Here is a 21,949-nt window from a genome sequence, read left to right on the forward strand (position 1 = left end):
ACAGAACAGATGAATATCTTTATGCACCAAGGAATCATAAAAAAGAGCGAAATTTAAATTTAACTTATATAAATGCATGAAGCATTTGAAACAAAATGAGTAAGATAATAGCGCAAATAGAAAAAAATGGGTACATTTGGTAGCGATTACTGAGGGATAGTTACAAGGAGACCAGGTGTACGAATTGAATATCCTGGGGTACTCAGCATTTTGGAAAGATGGATGGAAAGGAAAAGGAGGTGGAGTGGTCTCGCTGGTGAAGAAAGTGATCTATGCTGTAATCAGAAATAATGTAAGCATAGGAGATCAAGTTGTGGAATCAGTCTGAGTGGAAACAAGAATTAGCGAAGGGAAGAAGTACTTGGTCGTGGTAATCTATATAGGTCCCCAAACAGTTGTTCTGCAATGGGGCAGAGTATAAACCAGGAAATATTAAAGGCTTGCAAGAAAGGTATGGCAATAATAATTGGATGATTTTAACATGCACATAGATTGGAAGAATCAGATTGGCAAGGGTAGCCTGGAGGCAGAGTTCACTGAATGTATAAGAAATTGGTTCTTGGAGCAGTATGTTGTGGAACCAATCAAGGAGCAGGCTACTCTGGATTTGGCAAAAGTGAGGACTGCAGATTCTGAAGATCAGAGTCAAGAATAGAGTGGTGCTGGAAAAGCGCAGCAGGTCAGGCAGCATCCGAGGAGCAGGAAAATCGACGTTTTGGTCAAAAGCCCCCCATCAGGAATGATGAAGGGCTTTTGCGCGAAACGTCGATTTTCCTGCTCCTCAGATGCTTCCTGACCTGCTGTGTTTTTTCTAGCACAACTCTACTCTGGATTTGGGTTTGTGTAATGAGGAGAGATTAATTGATGACATGATAGTTAAGGATCCTCTGGGGAGTAGTGACCATAGTATAACAGAATTCAAAATTCAGTTTGTGGTGAGAAAGTGGAGTCCCAATGTAGTGTTCTGGAATTAGACAAAGGAAACTATGTAGGCATGAGGGCTGATTTGGCCTGAGTAGATTGGGCAAGAAGGCTAAATGGGAAGACAGCGGATAATCAGTGGCAGACGTTTAAGGAACAATTCAGTTCCTAACAACTAAAATATATCCCAATGAGGAAGAAACATGTTTAGGAAGGTAAAAAACATCCATGCTAAACAAGGAGGTCAAGAACAACATAAAGTCAAAAACTAAGATATACCATTTTGCAAAGGCCAGTGGCAGGATGGAAGACTGGGAAACTTTCAAACATAAACAGAAAGATACTAAAAAATTAACAAGAAGTGCTAAGATTAATTACAAAAGAAAACCTGCACAAAATATCAAAAAGGATAGCAAACGCTTCTATAGGTATACAAAAGGGAGCAGAGTTGCTAATGTGAAGGTTGGCACCTTGGAAGATGAAAGTGCACAATTAATAGTTGGGAACACTGAGATGGCAGAGATGCTGAATCAATACTTTGCCATAGTGGAGGACAACAGTACCATTCCTTTTGGAACAGGCAAGTCAGAGACGATAGGTAAGGTCGAACGTAGAACAATCAACAAAGGTAGAGAGAAAGTACTAAGCGAGCTGTTAGGATTGAAGACAGGCAGGTCCCCTGGGCCTGATGGTTTACGTCCTAGGATATTAAACAAAGTGGCAATGGAGATCACAGATCCACTGGTTAAAACATTCCAAAATTCCCTGGACACGGGAAAAGTTCCAGTGGATTAGAAAACAGCTAATATAATGCCCTTATTCAAAAAGGGAGGAAGGTAAAATGTGGGAAATTACAGACCAGTTAGTTTATCATCTGTTGTTGAGAAATTATTTATCTGTTGGGAAATAATTATCAAATCATTCCATTATTAGGATTACTTATCGCAGAAGCAATATCAGGACATTTGGAAAGTCAAAATGCATTCAATCAGAGTCAGCATGGTTTTTAGATTAGATTACTTACAGTGTGGAAACAGGCCCTTCGGCCCAACAAGTCCACACCGACCCGCCGAAGCGCAACCCACCCATACCCCTACATTTATCCCTTACCTAACACTACGGGCAATTTAGCATGGCCAATTCACCTGACCCGCACATCTTTGGACTGTGGGAGGAAACTGGAGCACCCGGAGGAAACCCACGCAGACACGGGGAGAACGTGCAAACTCCACACAGTCAGTCGCCTGAGTCAGGAATTGAACCCGGGTCTCTGGTGCTGTGAGGCAGCAGTGCTAACCACTGTGCCACCGTGCCGCCCTCAAGGTTTTATCAAGGACAAATCATGCTTAACTAATTTGTGAGAGCTCTTCGAAGAAGTAACAAGCAAGGTGGATAATGGGGATGCTGTAGACCTAAATTATCTGCACTTCCAGAAGGTGTTTGATGAGGTGTAAAAGGTTAATTCACAAGGTTAGATCATATGGGATTAAGGGTAATTTATCAGCCTGGATAGATGACTGGATGATGGTCAGAAGACAGAGAGGGGATAAAAGGGTGTTTTTCTGGATGGCAAGATATAACTCGTGGGGTGCCACAGGGTTTGGTCCTTGGACCCCAGCAATTTACAATTGACATTAATGACTTGAATTCAGGGATACAAGACTCTATAGCCAAATTTGCAGATGTCACAAAATTAAGTGGAAAGGTAAATTGCAATGAGGAAATAAGAACCTAACAAATGGATATAGATAGGTTAGGAGAGTGGGCCAAAATGTGGGATGATGGAATTTAATGTGGATAAGTACAAGGTCATGCATTTGGGTCGAAAAAATGGGAAGACAACGTATTATCTTAATTAGGAGAGATTTTCGGTGCTCTGGTGCAGAGGAATCTAAGTGTTTCGAAGGGATCTCGATTATTCATGAGTCACAGAAAACTCGCATGCAGGTATAGCAGGTAATAAAGTGAATGGAATGTTGGATTTTATCGCTAAGGGAATAGAATATAAAGGTGAGGAAGTATTGTTGCAACTACACATGGTATTGGTGAGACCGCACCTGGAGTATTGTGCACAGTTTACATCTCCTTATTTAGATGTAGTGGTTCACTAGATTGATTCCAGATGAGGAGTTTGTCATATGAGGAGAGATTGAACAGTTTAGGTCTACACTCTCTGGAATTTAGAAGATTGAGGGGAGGTCATATTGATATTCAAGATGATAAAAGGTATGGATGCTTCCTCTTGTGGGGCATTCTAGAAAGAGAGGTCATAGTCTTTGGATCGGGGTAGCAAATTTAAAACAGAGTTGAGAAGAAACTACTTCTCCCAGAGGGTTATGAATCTGCGGAATTTGCTACCCCAAAGTGCGGTGGATGCTGGGACAGGGAGTAATTTTAAGGAGGAGTTAGACGGATTTATAACTGGTAATGGGTTGAAGGGATATTGGAAGAAGGCAGGAAAATGGGGGTGAGGAGCATATCAGCTGTGATTGAATGGCAGAGCAGAATCGATGGGCTTAATGGCCTAATTCTGCTTCTTTGTCTTATGAACTTATGAGTTGCATTTTGCCAGGATTGTCAACAAGTTAAAGAGAGCAACTCACTTAAGCAAGATTGCATAACACCCAGCTCTGGGGCTCAAGCTCAAAATTTTTTACTTGGGGTACTCATATGTCCAACTAAATAAGACTTTAGGATACTCAGGGTATACTTAGGGTATTCCTGATGAAGGGCTTGTGCCCGAAACGTCGATTTTATTGCTCCTCGGATGCTGCCTGAACTGCTGTGCTTTTCCAGCACCTCTAATCCAGAATTTAGGATACTCAACTTAAGTTATCTATAATATGTACTCATATGATATGCATTCAGCATAATTTTGCTTCCTCACACGTGTTTCTGATCTCTTTCTTTCTCGCAAGTCCAGTTTTGTAGTAATCACACTGATGACTGCATGAAATTTTAGCGTTATAAGTTTACCAAGGCTAGGGCACAGGGAATGTCACCATAATTAAGTCTCAAGCATTGAAATTTATTCCTTCTTTGGTTTCAGGATGCTGTGTATCGAGAAAGGTGAATGGTCACCTTTTTATGGTTGGTGTTGTTATGAAGCTGAAGGCGTATATTGTGCCTTTAAGACAAAGTGAATGTTGTCCTGAACTGAGAGCTACCGAGCACCCGTGATATAACTAGGTGGCAGTCCCAAAGTGTACTTGAAAATCTGTAACATTTGGCTGCAAAATGGATACCTGAGTTGGTTGTTGTTTTGACAATAGTTCAAACGTAACCAGTTTAAATTATACCCCAGGATACTAAAACCCAATTGTGTTTGAATTTTTTGTTTTGCCAACATCAAACCAATGAGATGATCTGATATTGGGTATAAAAATGCGCACTTTTTGAAAACTGTAGACAGATCAACTACCATCAAGAGAGACCCAAGAAATTAGGAAACATTTTTTATCAAAGGTACCTTTTCACATGAAATTTATTTGCATTAAAAAGAAAGAAGACCACCCAGGGAGATCTTCAGCCAGAAGAGGAAAGACACTAAACTCAACAGCAACTGTATGGTTTTGAAATTAAGTTGATGTAATTTTAATACGTGTCTGATTGGAACAGCATATTGTTATAGAGGTGGAGGCAGGTAATAAGCAGTTCAGAAAAAGGGGCGCTTAGAGTAGTGAATAGTTGTTTAATGTTCACTTTTGGAGTTAAAGAATAAATTGATATTACTGTTTAAGGAGTGGAATTTGGGAGTTCTCTGTCTCACATACTTAGATTACAAGGTGAGGTGAGCTTTTCTGGGTGTTGGCTTTAATTAACGGAAGGGTTCACCGCTGTGTTGTAATAGTGTGTGATTAATGTAAACGGTTCTGAAAATGTTCACACAGATGCCTCTAACAATGGGAAAATTTGGTGTGACCTAATTAGTAGTATGCCTTTGACTAAACTGGAAAACTGCATGTGTGTCAGGTATTTGAACCTGCTATTTATTCCTGTCCTCATGGGTGAACACAAAAGATTCCATGGCACCAAACAAGGTAACTAGAGCTCTCCTGGTGCTCTGACCAACAATTATCCACCTCATCCAATACCACTGGAACATTTGATCCATTTCACACAAAAAGAGGTGTTAAACTGGTTTAATCAGTAGTTCTGACACCTTTGATTCAAAAGGTCCAGGGAAAATGACAGAAATTGTAGTCCACAGGAAAACCAGCCATTGGTACAGACAGTGTGGCACTGGAAAAGCACAGCAAGTCAGGCAGCATCCAAGCAGCAGGTGAGTTGATGTTTTGGGCATAAGCCTTATTCATCAGGAATGTGGGAGGGTGGGGAAAGGGGGCTAAGAGATAAATATGATGGTGGGGGTAGGGGAAGGTAGCTGGGAAAGCGACAGGTAGATGAAGGTGGGAGGTAACAGAGATAGGTCGGAGGGGAGGGTGGAACGGATAGGTGGGAAGGAAGATGGACAGTTAGAACAGTTAAGAGGCCAGTGGCTTTTGCTCGAAACATCGACTCTCCTGCTCCTCGGATGCTGCCTGACCTGCTGTGCTTTTCCAGGGCCACACATTTCGACTTCGATCTCCAGCATCTGTCATCCTCACTTTCTCCCACTGGTGCAGGCAGGTTAGCGTACACTGGCTCAGGTTACCAGCCCCAATAAATAGAGATGGTTTGCAACAGGATGGGCACCTGTAGGCTGCCCAGGTGGAAGATGAGGTGTTGCTCCTCCCATTTACGGTTTGGGATGTTGTGGCAATGGAAGAGGCCAAGGATGGTCATGTCGGAAAGGGAGTGGGAAGGAGAATTAAAATGGCCGGTGACTGGGAGGTCCGGTTGGCCCCTGTTGCCCCAACTCAGATACTCGGCGAACCATTCCCTAAGTTTACGCTTTGTCTCCTTGATGTAGAAAGACCACATTGGGAGCACCTGATGCAGTAAACTAGGTTGGAGGAGGGACAGGTGAACCTCTGTCTCACCTGGAAGGAGTGTTTGGGGCCCTGGATGGAGTTAAGGGGGGGGGAGGTGTATCTGCAGGTTTTGCATCTTTCCCAGTTGCAGGGGAAGGTACCTGGGCGGTTCAGGGAGGGTTGGTGGGGAGAGTGGCACAAACCAAGGAGTGTTGAAGGGAATGGTCCTTGCAGAAGGCAGAGAGAGGGGTGGGGAGGGAAAGATGTTCTTGGTGGTGGGGTTTAATTGGAGTTGGTGGAAGTGTTTAAGGATGATGTGCACCTGTCTTTAGTGCATTTGGAGGGTGTATGGTTAGAACAGTGGAAAATGGAATGGAGATGGTGCAGTGGAGGGCAGTCTGGAGCGATCAACCAGAATTGTGACAATCCCACCGAGTTCTGGAAAAGCAGGAAGAGAAAGGAAGGCTGAAATTAAACAGCAAGGCTGACAATATCAGTGGACGAAGAAGGAGTATTAACATTTCAGGCCTGTGACCTTCCATCAGAATCATTCTCAGGAAGATTCACTGACATTAAGTGTTACCTCTCTCCTTATTTCCAGAATTTTCTGGTTTGTTTATTTCCTATCTTCAACATCCTGAGTATTTTGCTTTTGTATCTGGTTAGTCTGGGACCTTGCTGTGCACTGTGATGATGCTGTTCCTTTTACAATGTTACGTTGTCCTTGGTGTTTTTCCAGAGCGGTCATAAAAGCACAGGTTCCGAAAAGTCTAGGCCTGGATAGGTTTTAGGGCCAAATTAATTATCGCGAACAGATACTGCCTCAGCAAAAAGGCTTTCAAGTTAAATAAAAAGCACTTGCACAATGAAAGAGAGGTGGTCAGTTCTCCCAGCTCAACCATTCTCTGGTTTGGTTTGGTCTGGCCATTCATTGAAAGCAGTCAGGCAGTTGTAAAAGCTGCTGGACCCCAAAATTCTCCTCTCTTTCTCTGACATCCCTCCAGTAAGACCCTGAGTTTGATTTTACCTTTGTGCCAAGGGGTGTTTATGGGGATTATTGCAAGTATTTGGAACAGCATCATTAAACTGGGATAGTCTGTTGGATTTTCGGATAGGTTAATTTATTCTATATTCTGTTATCTTTTGTTTGTGTTTCATTCGGTAATCTTGTAAATAAATTCTGTTTTGTTTAAAACTATGTGGTTTGACCAGCTGCATCGCTCCCGAAATATCTGTGTTACACCTGCTTAAAACAACTAGCAAAGTTAGGGTCTGGGCTACTTTCTCAAAATATTTTGAAGGGGGTCTGGCTTGGTCCATAACAGTAAAAAATGTGCTTCGATGTGAGAAAAATGACTACACCTCAAAAGTACTTGGCTGGTGTGTAAAGTCTTCTAGGAGAAAGTGAGGACTGCAGATGCTGGAGATCAGAGCTCAAAATGTGTTGCTGGAAAGGCGCAGTCGGTCAGGCAGCATTTTGAACGTGGCTGAAGAGCTTCTGGGCAGAGGAGATGACCTGGGGTGTGCAGTGAGAAAGGGACTCACTGAAATCCTTGTAGAGGGAGGAAGAGAGCTTCTTCAAGGAAGGCATCCTTGCAAGAGGATTCGCAGTAGGTTAAAATCTTCTAGGGGAAAGTGAGGACTGCAGATGCTGGAGATCAGAGCTGAAAATGTGTTGCTGGAAAGGCGCAGCAGGTCAGGCAGCATGAGTTTCTGGGCAGAGGAGATGAACCCTGGGGTGTGCAGTGAGAGAGGGACTCACTGAAATCCTTGTAGAGGGAGGAAGAGAGCTTCTTCAAGGAAGGCATCCTTGCAAGAGGATTCCCAGTAATTTAAAATCTTCTAGGAGAAAGTGAGGACTGCAGATGCTGGAGATCAGAGATGAAAATGTGTTGCTGGAAAGGCACAGCAGGTCAGGCAGCATAAAAATTCCTGAAGAAGGGCTCATGCCCAAAACGTTGATTCTCCTGGATGCTGCCTGAACTGCTGCGCCTTTCCAGCAACACATTTTCAGCTCTGGTGTGTAAAGTGCCTTGGGAAATCATGAGATTATGAAAGGTGCTGGATACATGTTTCAATACGGAAGAAATGCAGTTTAAAGACCGAAAAAACAAAAACAGAAATTGCTGGAAAAGCTCAGCAGGTCTGGCAGCATCTCTGCAGAGAAAACAGAGTTAACTTTTCAGGTCCAAAGACCCTTTTTCAGAACTGAAGCACTGACATCTGTAATTGCTGTCACAGCACATGTTGGTGGAATACAACAGTCAGTAAGGCTTTGTTAAGAACTAGGTGAATCGCTAGGACAGATACACCCAACTTCAACATAATTAAAAGTGCATTCATGTGTTATAATAATAATCTATAATTAGCTGATGTGAAGCAAATTATTTATAATAAATACTCTTAATAGTTCTGATATTTCAGTTGGAACATTTAACAGTGAAGTGCTAATGAAATGAAGCATTGTGAATATATAATTACTGTGTTTTACTATTTTTCAAAAAAAACCATGCAATTAGATTCCAAAGCTCTAATTATTTACTATTAAAAAATATTCCAGACAAAATGGCATAATTTCATGTTTTTTTTCCAGATGCCATGCCCACAAAGTTGAATGTAAGATCAAAAGATAGTTCATAACAACCAGCCATTTCAATTAATTGTTCAGGTTGTTTCCTTGTCTGTAGACCAGCATACCATGACAGATATCGAAAACGAATCCACTTTGTCACTTCAACTGACCCACTTAAATACTCTCCACACACCCGAACACAGGAATGCGACACAGGCAGACTGCACCTTTCCCCATTCCAATAAACACTTTTGTCCAGAACACAAAAATTATATTCAGTTTTGATATGACTTATCCCTTACCTGTTTACGCCTTGATTGACTGCAATGTATATTTCCCAAGAATTTCCCTCTGGAATTGCCCCCAGTGGAACCAATAAACGGACTCCTAGTAATTAAAAGTCACCTTTAGTATCACAGCATACATGACTGAAATGATAAATTTTAATAAATATCATCGCCAGTGAAATATGAGACTGTAGTCAGAAGATTATCAATGGAATAATGAGACTACTTGTTCGAAATAATGGATTATCAGAAGATGGAACACATTACCAAGAATAGTTGAAAGAAGAAGGCAGTAACACTGATAAAGGACTTCAATGTCAATACAAGTGAAACTTCAAAACAAGTAAGGGGGCAGGATAGTTCCAGCCTACATTAGTAAACTCAAAAATGCAGTCTCATGGAGTCATAGAGATTTCAAGCATGGGAAACAGACCTTTTGGTCCAATGCGTCTGTGCCGACCAGGTATCTTAACCTAATCTAGTCCCATTTGTCAGCATTTGACCCTTATCCCTCTAACTCCTTCCTATTCATATACCCATTCAGATGCTTTAACTGTTGTAATTGCAGCAGCCTCCATCACTTCGTCTGGCAGTTCATTCCATACAAGCACCATCCTCTGCGTGAAAAAGCTGCCCCTTCAGTCCCTTTCTAATCTCTCCCCTCTCACCTTAAACCTTTCCCTTTGGACTTCCCTACCCTGGTAAAAAGACTTTGACTACTCACCCGATCCATAACCTCTCATGATTTTGTGAACATCTATAAGGTCACCCCTCAGCCTCCAACACAGCGGTTTGGTCAGTTCTGGGTTGGGAACCTATCCACTGTTTAATGCAAAGACATTACTGGGAAGTTGACAAGCTTTTAAGCTAACACTTATTTTCTAAAATTCACCTGCAATCTGCCTGCGTCCTTGCAGTTTGAGGGCGAAAGAATAAATCATATGTGCTGTTTCCATCACTGTTTCCAGTCTGAGGTTCAATGAAAAATTTGGATTTCATAGAACCCCTACAGCGTGAAAACAGGTCCTTCAGCCCAATAAGTCCACATCGACCCTCTGAAGTGTAACCCACCCAGACCCATTCCCCTACCTTATTACTCCACATTTACCGCTGACTAATATACCTAACCTACACATTTAGCATGGCCATTTCACCCAACTTGCACATCTTTGGGTTGTGGGAAGAAACTGGAGCGCCCAGTGGAACCCCATGCAGACATGGGGAGAATGTGCAAACTCCACACAGTCACCCAAGGCTGGAATCAAACCTAGGTTCCTGGTGCTGTAAGGTAACAGTGTTAACCACTGAGCCACTGTGCCACCCACAGCCACCATTTGCTTTTTCTGAACTGACAGCCAGACTACTATGACCACTAGGACTCATAACAGCACACAAACCAACAGCCACTCTCAAACAACTCACCACGACAAAGGACCCGATACCCAGCATTATCAAAACCAACGTAGTATTACAAAATCCCATGCAAGGACTGCACAAAGCACTAGGACAAACAGGAAGATAGCTAACGATCCGCAGCCATGAACACCAACAAGCCATGAAACGACACGACCAGCTATCCTTAGTAGCCACACACGCAGATGACAAGCAACATGAGCTTGACTGGGACAACACTACTATTATAGGACAAGCCAAACAGAGAACAGCCAGGGAATTCCTAGAGGCATGGCACTTCATCCAACAATTCAATCAACAAGCACATCGACCTGGACCCAATATACCGACCACTGCAGCGGACAGCTGGAACTGACAATCGGAAGCGGCAGATTCAAACCACTATAAACGCCGGAGAAAAGATCACAGAAGTGCTTCACAGGAGGCTCCCAAGCATTGAGGATGTCACCTAGACAGGGGACGAAACGTCTGCAACACAAATTCCCAGCTCGGTGAACAGAACCACAACAACGAGCACCCGAGCTACAAATCTTTGCACAAACCTTGAACCATTTGCTTTTTAGGTACTGTTCAAGAAGGAGCATTACATCCAGATTTACAGATCCATTGACCAGGCACACACTTGAATGCAGAGTGGGTTTGGACGAAGGCTTCAGGAAGTTAGAATTCATCCAGAACGGATGACTTGTGGCTCTTCAAGTTTGCAGAGTGAACCTGACTTCACATCTGCTCGAAGACAATCAGAAACTGTGACTGTTGAACTCCAGTGAACTCTGGCAAGTCACTGTATACTCATTATAGATCCTATGCACTTGGATTGTAAACTGAGCAAAGCCATTTCATTCCTGGGGCCACATGATAAATCGAATTATGAATAACAGTTTCACAACTTCACTGACTCTCGAGCACAAAATAGATACTTTCCTGAAGGCAAAAGTGAATACTGCAGATGCCGGAGATTAGAGTCTAGAGTGCGGTGCTGGAAAAGCACAGCAGGTCAGGGCTCTGATCTGTCCAGAAAAATAGCATGAATCACAGTAATTTGGGACCACAATGAAAAATAATAAAATATATGAAACTGAGAAACTCCCCTGTTAACTTCTAAAGCAATTTCCCTTTTAACTGCTCATATATTTTGTGAAAGGAAAGAAAATATAGACATGACTGTGATATTGTCCCGTCTAAAGTCAAGGAATATAGATTTCAAGACTTTGTCAATAACTTTAATCACTGGTAAAATTGGAAAGCTGCAAACTGGGGCAAGCCAATTCCCTCTGGCCACTATGCTCCACAGCACAGTTGGACTCTCATTAAGTTCTACAGAGGGTGTTGATGTGTAAATTTCATGTTTCTTGGGTACAAAACAGATAGGTGGCAATCGATTTTAGCCAAGATACAGCCTTGATCCAATCATTACAACCAAAGATCCCAACAATACATTTGTGAGAGCCATATGCTCAAAATAAGCGTTAGATCCCCTGAATAATTTAACTATATGCGTAAGGCCTATCGGAAGACCCAGCTGCAAGGTGGGTCATTGATGGACAAGGCAACTAATGGTAGATTTAATTGTAATTGAAGAAAAGCTTTGGAACCAGGAAGAAGAGTGCTCTTCATCTTAATATTCTGAGCCATTGTCTTTCTGCACTCCCCACACCCCCTCTTCACCCCCACCCTGATGTAGTCCCTGAGAACTCAGCTGGAAAACCATTAGAGAAATGGGTCACACAAAGAGCAGAGTGAGCTCTTGTGGGTACCAGACCATTTTAAAGGCTGGAGGTTCTGGAGGGAGTCACAGTGGATACACGAGCAGGTCAGAGGCTAGGAATCCAACAGCAAATAACACAACTCCCGACTCTGCAAGCCTGTCCACCACTTACAAGGATAAGTCAGGAGTGCGATGCAAGATGATCCATTTTTCGAGATTAATATAGTTTCAATAACATTGGAGAAACTCAACACATTCAGGACTAACCAACTGACCTGTCTGGCGCCCAATACACTATCTGAACATTTCAGCCCTCCAGCAACTGAAAGTGGCAGCATTACTTATCATTTACTGGGTACATTGCACTCAATGCGATTCCTTCAGCAGTGTCTTCCAAACCAGCTACACCTATCATGTAGAAAGGCAAAGGCAGCAAATGCATGTGAACACCATCACCTCTAAGATCCTCACCAAGCCTCACACACTGTGTTGACATAGAACACACTTCTTTGCTGCATCAATGTCAAAATCCCCAGACCCCCTTTTGAACATCACGATGGGTGAAACTAGACCTCATGGGTAGCATTGGTTCAAGAAGGCAGCTCACCAGAGCATCTTCTCAAGGGGAGTTAAGAGATGGGCAACAAATGTTAATCCCACCAGAGGCACAGACATTTTATCCCCAATTTCAGAAAACCTCACTTCAAGCATAGGCTACACATGCAACATTCAGTTGGTCCTGGAAATGAACTTAGGCTACCCATGTACATCATTGTAAGTAAGAAAACAAGCCTTCCATTCTGCTGTTCGTGATATTGACATTGCTTATGTTTCTCACCAATAGCTCAGTAGGACACATAGTTTGCATTCATTACATTTATTAAAGCAGTTTTTGTTTGTCTTCATTGCCACATTCTCTGCTCCATGAACAAATGGAGCAATCAGTCCCATGGACCATTATATAATATTATGATTGAAAGGTGGTGCACAGACATGTTTTTTGCCTGTGAAGAAACACCGAGTATCAAAAGCTAAACTCTTTCTTTTGCCTCAGGATTGACAGCTCAGAAAAAGATCAATGCAGACCCATCATCGTCCAAGTTTGTGTTTCATGTTGTAGTTTAAATAAATTCTTTCAGGCTAAAATGAAGAATCGCAGCTTCATTGTGATACACTTGCTGCTGCTGAGGTAAATACGAACTTGAGCAACTCGCTGGTCATTGTAGTGCAAGAACCAAAGTGAAGTATTTCTCAAAGGTTCTCAATGTTTCAGGTAATTGTCATGAAGGCTGTTCATTGACCATCCTTTTACTATTTTGGTGAAAATCATATGTCCCACCAGTGATTGTTTGTCCCATTGATCCTTGAGCTCAATTACTATCACATCGGATGAGAGCAGCTCCAACAGTTGGCACCATCCAGGTCAAGTAACCTGCTTGTTTGACACCATATCCACAAATATCCACTCATCCCCAGCATAGATGCTCAGTTGCAGAAGTGTATACATTCAACAAGATGCAACACAGAAATTCACCAAAGTTCCTGAGACAGCAAGTTCCAAACCCATGATCACTACCATCAAGGACAAAGGCAACTGATGGAAACACCACCCCTGAAGGTTCTCCTCCACGTCAGTCAACCATTCTGCTTTGGAAATATATCAGCATTCTTTCAACCTCGCTTGATCAAAACCATGGAATTCCATCCCGAAGAACATTGTTGATCAAGAAGGAAGCTCGACACCACCTTCTCAAAGGCAATGAGAGACAGGCAATAAATGCTGGCCAGTCAATGATGTTCATGTCCATGAGCAAAATAAAAACAAAGCAGTAGAAATATCCTCTTAGAGGAATTTCAATGTTTCAGGACTTAAACATGCTCAGGAATTGTCTATGTTATTTTCTTGACTAGAAGCCTACCTTAGCCAATGTGTATCAGTGCAAACATAGCCATAAACACGCAGTCTTAAATGAAACAGGGACGCATCCCATTCCACAGCAGAATACCAGAGAGATGAGGGATTACCATCCTGAATTCTAATTGTGGAAGTTTGATCCTGAATCACTAAAAATCCAAAAATCAGGATCAGCTGTAGATTCTCATTTCAGTGCAGTTGGAGATCTAACATGAAACAACACAGCACAACAGCCTGCTTATCACAGTTGTGAGAGTCAACCAAGCATAGTGCTATATTCCTGCAATTTCTGAAATATAAGATCTACTTTCACAAGATATAACAATGAGCAGTAACACACAAAGTGTCATGGTCCACGGAGGGGACACGGCATGATTCAGCACTGTCAACTTGTCTTTGGGTGATTTTGCAATCTCACTACATGCCCGTAGCATGGAGCAACAGAGGGAATCAGGGTCAGAAACAGCAATTGTTTGGTGAAGGAGCTGCTTGTAAGGACAGAAATCTAGTAAGATGTCACATCACAATAAGCTGTCCTGCTGTGCGTTGCTGCAAAACATTTCAAACCTGCCCTGCTCCTTTCAGAGGTGGAATTGTCACACAGTGCAAAGAGAGAAACCTAAAAGGACATTAAAAACATTCAAGTGACAGGTGTTGTATACAAATGATAACAATCAATAGTTATCAACAACGGTATTACTGTGTCATGCAGAAACAGTTATTTCCGAGGTCATAATTGTTTCTTTTCTCAGAGATTGCCTGAAGAAAAACATAAAACGGTGCCAGTGAAAACTTAGAAACTTTTCTCTGGTCACTTATTATAACATTGTCTTTCCAAATGCACCTGTGATTTCACTCAGAATAGAATAACAAGGGAAATGTTTCTGTGCATTCACAATCTCACTAAAATACTGCAAACCAAGGAAAGCTCCTTGTTGATAATAAATTATTATCAATTTTACAAATAATCTAAACTGTTACTGCACCGAGAAAGCTGAAAATCTGAAGAATTGGGAGTCAGGACAACTCATTGAAATTCACTGTTGCAACCATGAACTTCGTGCTTTTATGTCAAGACCAATGCAACACAAGAAGAAAGCTTCAAATTGCAGAGCTACAATGCTTGCTTCTAAATTGATTGTTTAGTTGATTTGCTCTTTACCAAATTTAAGAGTAAATTTTACAAAGGTGCAGCTCATCACAGCAGAATCGAGCTTTCAAAGTTATTTTTGCTAATTTTTCATGACTGGCAAATTCAGCTTTTATTAGCCCATCTCTAGTTGCCTCTGAGAAGGTGGTGGTGAGCTACCTTATGGGGTCGGTGCAGGGGCGGCACAGTGGTACAGTGGTTAGCACTGCTGCCTCACAGCGCCAGAGACCCAGGTTAAATTCCCACCTCACGCAATTCTCTGTGTGGAGTTTGCACGTTCTCCTTGTGTCTGCTTGGGTTTCCTCCAGGTGCTCCGGTTTCCTCCCACAATCCAAAAATTGTGCAGGTTAGGTGAATTGGCCATGCTAAATTGCTCGTAGTGTTAGTTGAATTGGTAAATATGGGTGAGTGGGTCTGGGTGGGTTGCGCTTCAGCGGGTCAGTGTGGACTTGTTGGGCCGAAGGGCCTGTTTCCACAGTGTAAGTAATCTAATCTAAAGATCAAATGCCATTCTCAGAATCCTGATTCACAGCATTCTGAATGTTTTGTGGTCTCTGCATTGGATTCACTGTTTTCACTGAATGTGAAGTCAGTGTTCTCAGGGGGAGTTCACAAAATATTTTCTATCCTTATTTCGGGCCAACGAAATGTTGTTAACTTCCACTTCAGCAATCTCTCAATCTCCTGGTGGGGTTCTGGTTTGTAACCCTCAAGACAACACAAGTGTTCAAATGTAAACAAGTGATTAGTTCTTTTTGCAACCTGAATCTCAGACCTAAGGGCTTATACCACATGTTAGAAACTCATCAATATCTGTTCTTCTGGCTGCTGGCAACCATAATCTATGGTGATACCTCAGGAGTAAATTCTATTCTGCACGTGAACAGCATGTTGAAGTTTCTCGAGAGGCAAAAATGACTTCATCTCATTCTGGCAGACAACACAGGAATAATAGAAAAATGGATGCAAAGCTAATAGAAACTAGGAGGGCTGGTCAATAGTTTGATGAAAGAGGCACATCCTAATGAGGGTTTAAAAGGAGGAAAATTGGAATTGACCAATCAGCCACCTCCATTTGCAGTTTACTGGCTCATCTGCAGCTCAACTTTACTTCTTTATGCAACCTATTTTTTTTCTAATCAATCTATTCAGAGATGTTACTACACACCTCTGGACTAAGTGGAACTTGAAACTAGGCCCCTCAGTTCAGGGGTAGGGACACTACCACTGCATCACAAGAGGGCCTTCACCTCAACTTCATTGACCCATCTTGAAAAAATATTCCTTGGTATCCCAACCAAGGTTCCAACAGTTCCAATGTCAAAGTTCCAACAGACTCAATCAAGCCTTTTGGGGAATTAATAGAAACATAGAAACACTGAAGGGAGGAGAAGGAGGAGGCCATTTGGTCTTTTGAGCCTGCTCTGCCATTCAGTATGATGATGGCTGATTGTGCAACTCAATAGCCTAATCCTGCTTTCTCCCCATAACTTCTAATCCCATTCACCACAAGTGCTATATCCAGTCACCTCCTGAAAACATACAATGTTTTGGCATCAACTACTTCCTATGGTAATGAATTCCACTCGCTCACCACTCTTTCGGTGAACAAATGTCTCCTCATCTCCATCTTAAATGGTCTACCCTGAATCCTCAGAGTGTGACCCTGGTTCTGGATTCACTCACTTTAGGGAACATCCTTGCTGCATCAACCCTGTCTCTTTCAGTTGGAATTTTAAACATCTCGATGAGATCCCTCCCTCATTCATCTGAATTCCAGCAAAAACAATCCTAATCGAGTCAATTTCTCCTCATATGTCAGAACCACTATCCGCAGAATCAGCCTGGTGGACCTCCCTTGAGAGCGAGAGCATCCTCCCTCAGAAAAGGAGACCAAAACTGCACATGATATTTAAGGTCCTGTATAACTGCAAAAACACATCCCTGCTCCTGTACTCGAAACCTCTCGCAATGAAGGCCAACATACCATTTGCCTTCTTAACCATCTGCTGCACCTGCATGTTTACCTTCAGCGATTGGTGCACAAGGACACCCAGGTCCCGCTGCACACTCCCTGCCATTCACAGCCATTCAGGTAGTAATCTGCCTCCTTGTTTTTGCTTCCAAAGTGAATAGCCTCACATTTATCCAAAATGATTCTGCATTTGTCACTGATTTGCCTACTCACCTAGCCTGTCCTGATCATGAAGGATCTCTGCATCCTTGTCAAAGTTCACCCTCCCACCCAATCATCTGCAAACTTTGAGATGTTACATTTTGTTCCCTCATCCAAATCATTAAATATATATTGTGAATAGTGTAAATATATATATAAAAAACTTACCTGGAAACTAAATTGTCGGGTCTGAGGGGCGTGTCCTCGGCGCTCGAAGGTCACGTGGTCCTCTGATGCGCGCGCAGAGGATGATCACGTGATGCTCCGGGACGCGGGCGCGGTCACGTGGTCTCCCTGTTTCGCGCTCCAGGAGGTCACGTGATTGGCCGTTTCGCGCCCCGGAAGTGGGCGAGACTGCCGTTTCACGCTCAAAAGGAGGCCGCATGGTGGTCCTTTGTCTCCGAAAAAGGGAAGGTCACATGAGATCGGACAGCCGGAAATGCGAGGAGGCGGGGAATGGAATCGGAGCAACAGCCAATTAGAAGACAATTTCACTTGAGTGATGGTATGATGTTTTGTATAGTATAAAAGACTGGATCAGGGACAGAGAGAGGGCTTTCTTTCTTTGTGAACTGACTGACTTAGTAGTTTGTCAGGGACAGAAAGGTTTAGAACCAGAGCTCTGTATACTTTATCCACTTATTGTTAGAATAAAACTATAAGTGCAAGATTAAATGTTTTTTCTTATTGCTTTATTTTAAAGAGCACGCAGGACTTGGCTCACACAGAAAGAAAATAAGCGTGTAGAGTGAGCCGAAAGTCCATCATAGCTGGGGTCCTAACACCAATCCTTGTGGAACCACTAGTTCCTGCCTATCAATTTGAAAAGGACCGATTAATTTCTACTCTTTGTCTCCTCAATGCCCAACTAGTTTTTTTACCCATCTCAATACCCTTTCCCCAATCCCATGCGCTTTAACCTTGCAAAATAATCTTCCTTATGTGTTCTGAAAGGCCAAATATACCACATCTTTGAATTCCAACAGATAATTCCACATTCTCTCCACTCTTTGAGTGAAAAGGTTCTTCTTCATCAAATTCCTGAGCATCTTTGCCTTAATTTTCAGTTTATTTCACCTTATCTTACGTGTAAGAATTATATGGTGGTAATGGTAGGGGTTTTAAACTTGCCACAAATAGACTGGGTCTGCCATTGTGTTTAGACAGAGAGAAACTCATAAGAAAATTTTCTGATTCAGGATGTGGATGTACCTGTGAGAGAAGGTGCAAAAGCTTGACCTACTGATGGGAAATAAAGCAGGGCAAGTGAATGAGGTGTCAGCAGGGGAGCACTTTTGGGCCAGCAACTATAATTCTATCAGCGAGTTTTGAGAAGATTTGTAGCTCAGGTTGAGGTTTTGGATGTAGGTTTGTTCGCTGAGCTGGAAGGTTCATTTCCAGATGTTTCGTTACCCTACTAGGTAACATCTTCAGTAGGCTTCAGGCGAAGCAATGTTGAAAATTCCTGCTTTCTATTCATATGTTTGGGTTTCTTTGGGTTGGTGATGTTATTTCCTGTGGTGAAGTCACTTCCTGTTCCTTTTCTCAGGGGGTGGTAGATGGGGGTCTAACTCGGTGTGTTTGTTGATAGCATTCCAACCGGAATTCTATGCTTTGAGGAATTCTCATGGGTGTCTTTGTTTGGCTTGTCCTAGGATGGATGTGTTGTCCCAGTCAAAGTGGTGTCCTTCCTCATTCATATGTGAGGATACTAGTGAGAGAGGGTCATGTCTTTTTGTGGCGAGTTGATGTTCATGTATCCTGGTGGCTAGTTTTGCACCTGTTTGTCCAATGTAGTGTTTGTTACAGTCCTTGCACGGTATTTTGTAAATGACATTGGTTTTGCTCGTTGTCTGTATAGGGTCTTTCAAGTTCATTAGCTGCTGTTATAGTGTGTTGTTGGGTTTGTGGGTTACCATGATGCCATGGGGTCTGAGTAGTCTGGCAGTCATTTCGGAGATGTCTTTGACATAATTCCTCTGTGCTGCATTGTGTGTTGGCTTGTTGAAATAATGTTTGATGCAGCTTCGTTTGTGGGTGGGTCTGTACAGAAGCAACCATCCCAACACCCAATTACGTAGAACAGAGGAAAATCACCGATGCCGTGTATTCAAAAAGAATGGGTACCCAATGAACACAGTCCGCCGATTTCTGAGCAACAAACCCAAACAAGCAGACAAAACATGACCAGAAACCCTAGCCACTCTCCCTTACATCAAAGACATCTCGGACTTCTCAGACCCCGTGGCATCATGGTAGCCCACAAAACCCACCAACACACTAAAACAACAGCTAATGAACTTGAAAGGCCCTAGACAGACAACGAGCAAAACTAATGTCATTTACAAAATACCGTGCAAGGACTGTAACAAACACTACATTGGACAAACAGGTGCAAAACTAGCCACTAGGATAGATGAATACTAACTCGCCACAAAAAGACATGACCCTCTCTCACTAGTATCCTCACATATGGATGAGGAAGGACACCACTTTGACTGGGACAACACATCCATCCAAGGACAAGCCAAACAAAGACATGCATGAGAACTCTGAGAATCATGGTATTCCAACCGGTTAGACCACACTTGGAATACCGTGTTCAATTCTGGTCGCCTCATTAGATGAAAGATGTGGAAGCTTTAGAGGGGGTGCAGAGGAGACTTACCAGGATGCTGCCTGAACTGGAGGGCATGTTTTATGAAGAAAAGTTGAGGAAGCTGGGGCTGTTCTCACTGGAGCGAAGAAGGCTGAGAGGTGACTTGATAGAGGTGTACAACATGATGAGAGGCATAGATACAGTAAAGAGTCAGAGACTTTTTCCCAGGGCAGAAATGGCTATCACAGGAGGGCATAATTTTAACGTGACTGGAGGAAGGTTCGGGGAGATATCAAAGGTAGGGTCTCTGCACAGAGAGTGGTGGATGCATGGAATGCACTGCCAGCAGTTGTAGTAGAGTCAGATACATTTGTGATACTTAAGTGACTCTTGGATTTTAAATTGAAGGGTATGATGGTTAGTTTGATCTCAAAGTAGGGCAAAAGATCAGCACAACATCAAGAGCCAAAGGGCCTGAACTGCGCTGTACCGTTCTATGTTGTATGTATTCACCTGGTAAATTTTCCACATGGGAGTTAGAGTGTATCAGTGAAAGGATGTAAGTGAAAACTTCAGTTGTACAAAGACTTAGTCAGATCACACCTGGGGATTTGTGTTCAATTTTGGAAGTAAATTTCAGGCAAAGAAATGGGTCATGAAGGAATATAGCCTGGATTGAACAGAAAGGCACTGAGATGTAAAGGGTTAAATTCAGAGGTAAAATGTTTAAATTAAGACTCTCTAATGGTCTAGATCCTTGAATTCAGAAGATTGAAAGTGACCTAATTGAAGTATTTAATATAATGTAAAGTAACTGCAGAAAACGAATTTCTTTAAACCAGACCAAGCCATAATCTGAGATTTAGAGGTCAGCCATTTAGGGATAAGACCATATGACCACAAAACAGCAGAGTTCGTGAAGGCACTTATTCAGCCCATACTGCCTGCCATTCAATGAGATCATGGCTGTTCTGATCCTCAACTCCACTTTCACTTTTTCCCACAAGCCTTGACTCCCTCACTGAATAAAAATCTGTCTATCTCAGCCTTGAATATACATAGAGCAGAAAGAGACCATTTGGCCCTTTGAGCCTGCTCTGTCATTCATCACAATCATAGCTGATCGTCCAACCCAATTGCCTAACCCTGCTTTCTCCCTGTAATCTTTGATCCCATTCGCCCCAAGTGCTGTATCTCGCCGCCTCTTGAATACATTCAATGTTCTGGCAGCAACTACTTCCTGTGGCAACGAGTTCCAAGGTTCACCACTCTTTGGGTGAAGAAATGTCTCCTCATCTCCGTCCAACCTCGAATTCTCACACTGTGACCGCTGGTTCTCGATACACCCACCAACGAGAACATCGTTGGAATTTTATAAGTATCTATGAGGTCCCCTCTCACTCGTCTGAACTCTTGCAAAAACAGTCCTAACCTTGTCGATCTCTCCTCATACGTCAGTCCCACCACCCCCAGAATGAAACTGGTAAACCTTTGCTCCTTCCCTCGAGAGCAAGAACATCCTTCTTCATGACTCAGTCTCAGCAGGATTCCATAGATTCTATGAATTCATTTATTTTGTTCTGAAAACTTCTTAAATGAAGAACTATCAATTTTTACTAGTTTCCCCCTCATATCCCATTTTCTCCTTTTGTGCATTCTACCCTTCCTGTCCTCCTCTAGGATTTGTTATCTAAATAGTTGCCCTGTCATGCTGCCATATCCTGTTGCTTTGTAACCCTACATTTCCCCCCTCCCAAACTCTCCACTCCACTAATTCGTAGAGAGGATCAAATTAAAAGGTAGTATTTTAACAAAAGTAAGACAATTCACCCTCAGCAATTGCAGCACTTCTCCAGCACAGTAAATCTTTCTTTATGTCAGTGAACATTGGAAGCACAATGCATGAGAATGCAGTGAAACTTAGATTACATTTGGATGAACAAGATGAAGAAACGTGTGTGTGGAAACATTGGTTATTTCCTTTACCAATCAGTCAGCAAAGTCATCCAGAAATGAACACATCTTCTGCTGAAATGGAGATTGGAAATCCATACATGGATCATGCTGGTCTGTGAGAATTAAATATCACCAGCAATTGTAATCACTGAGAGGCACAGCATCTAAACAAGCTCCCAATTGCAAAAACAATATCAAGTTCCTACCCTGAAAGTAATCATCAAAACAAGCATTTGAAAGTTACTTGCTTTCCCATCAATTGTTAACTTGTGCACATGGTACAATCGACATTATTGCAGAATCATCAACCAAACTTCAGAATGACTTAAAAGTAGAACC

General features: G+C 42.5%; 1 protein-coding gene across 1 annotated transcript in view; it reads right to left on the reverse strand.

The window, feature by feature from the left end:
• Positions 1-21,949, reverse strand: part of LOC132836909 (netrin receptor UNC5D-like) — a 225,364-nt gene that overhangs the window by 48,637 nt on the left and 154,778 nt on the right. The window contains exon 11 of the mRNA XM_060856476.1: positions 8,709-8,793. Within this exon, the coding sequence (XP_060712459.1) occupies positions 8,709-8,793 (85 nt within the window). The remainder of the gene's footprint in view (positions 1-8,708; positions 8,794-21,949) is intronic.

The sequence above is a fragment of the Hemiscyllium ocellatum genome, chromosome 48, assembly GCF_020745735.1.
Source record: "Hemiscyllium ocellatum isolate sHemOce1 chromosome 48, sHemOce1.pat.X.cur, whole genome shotgun sequence".
NCBI classification, from domain to species: Eukaryota; Metazoa; Chordata; class Chondrichthyes; order Orectolobiformes; family Hemiscylliidae; genus Hemiscyllium; species Hemiscyllium ocellatum.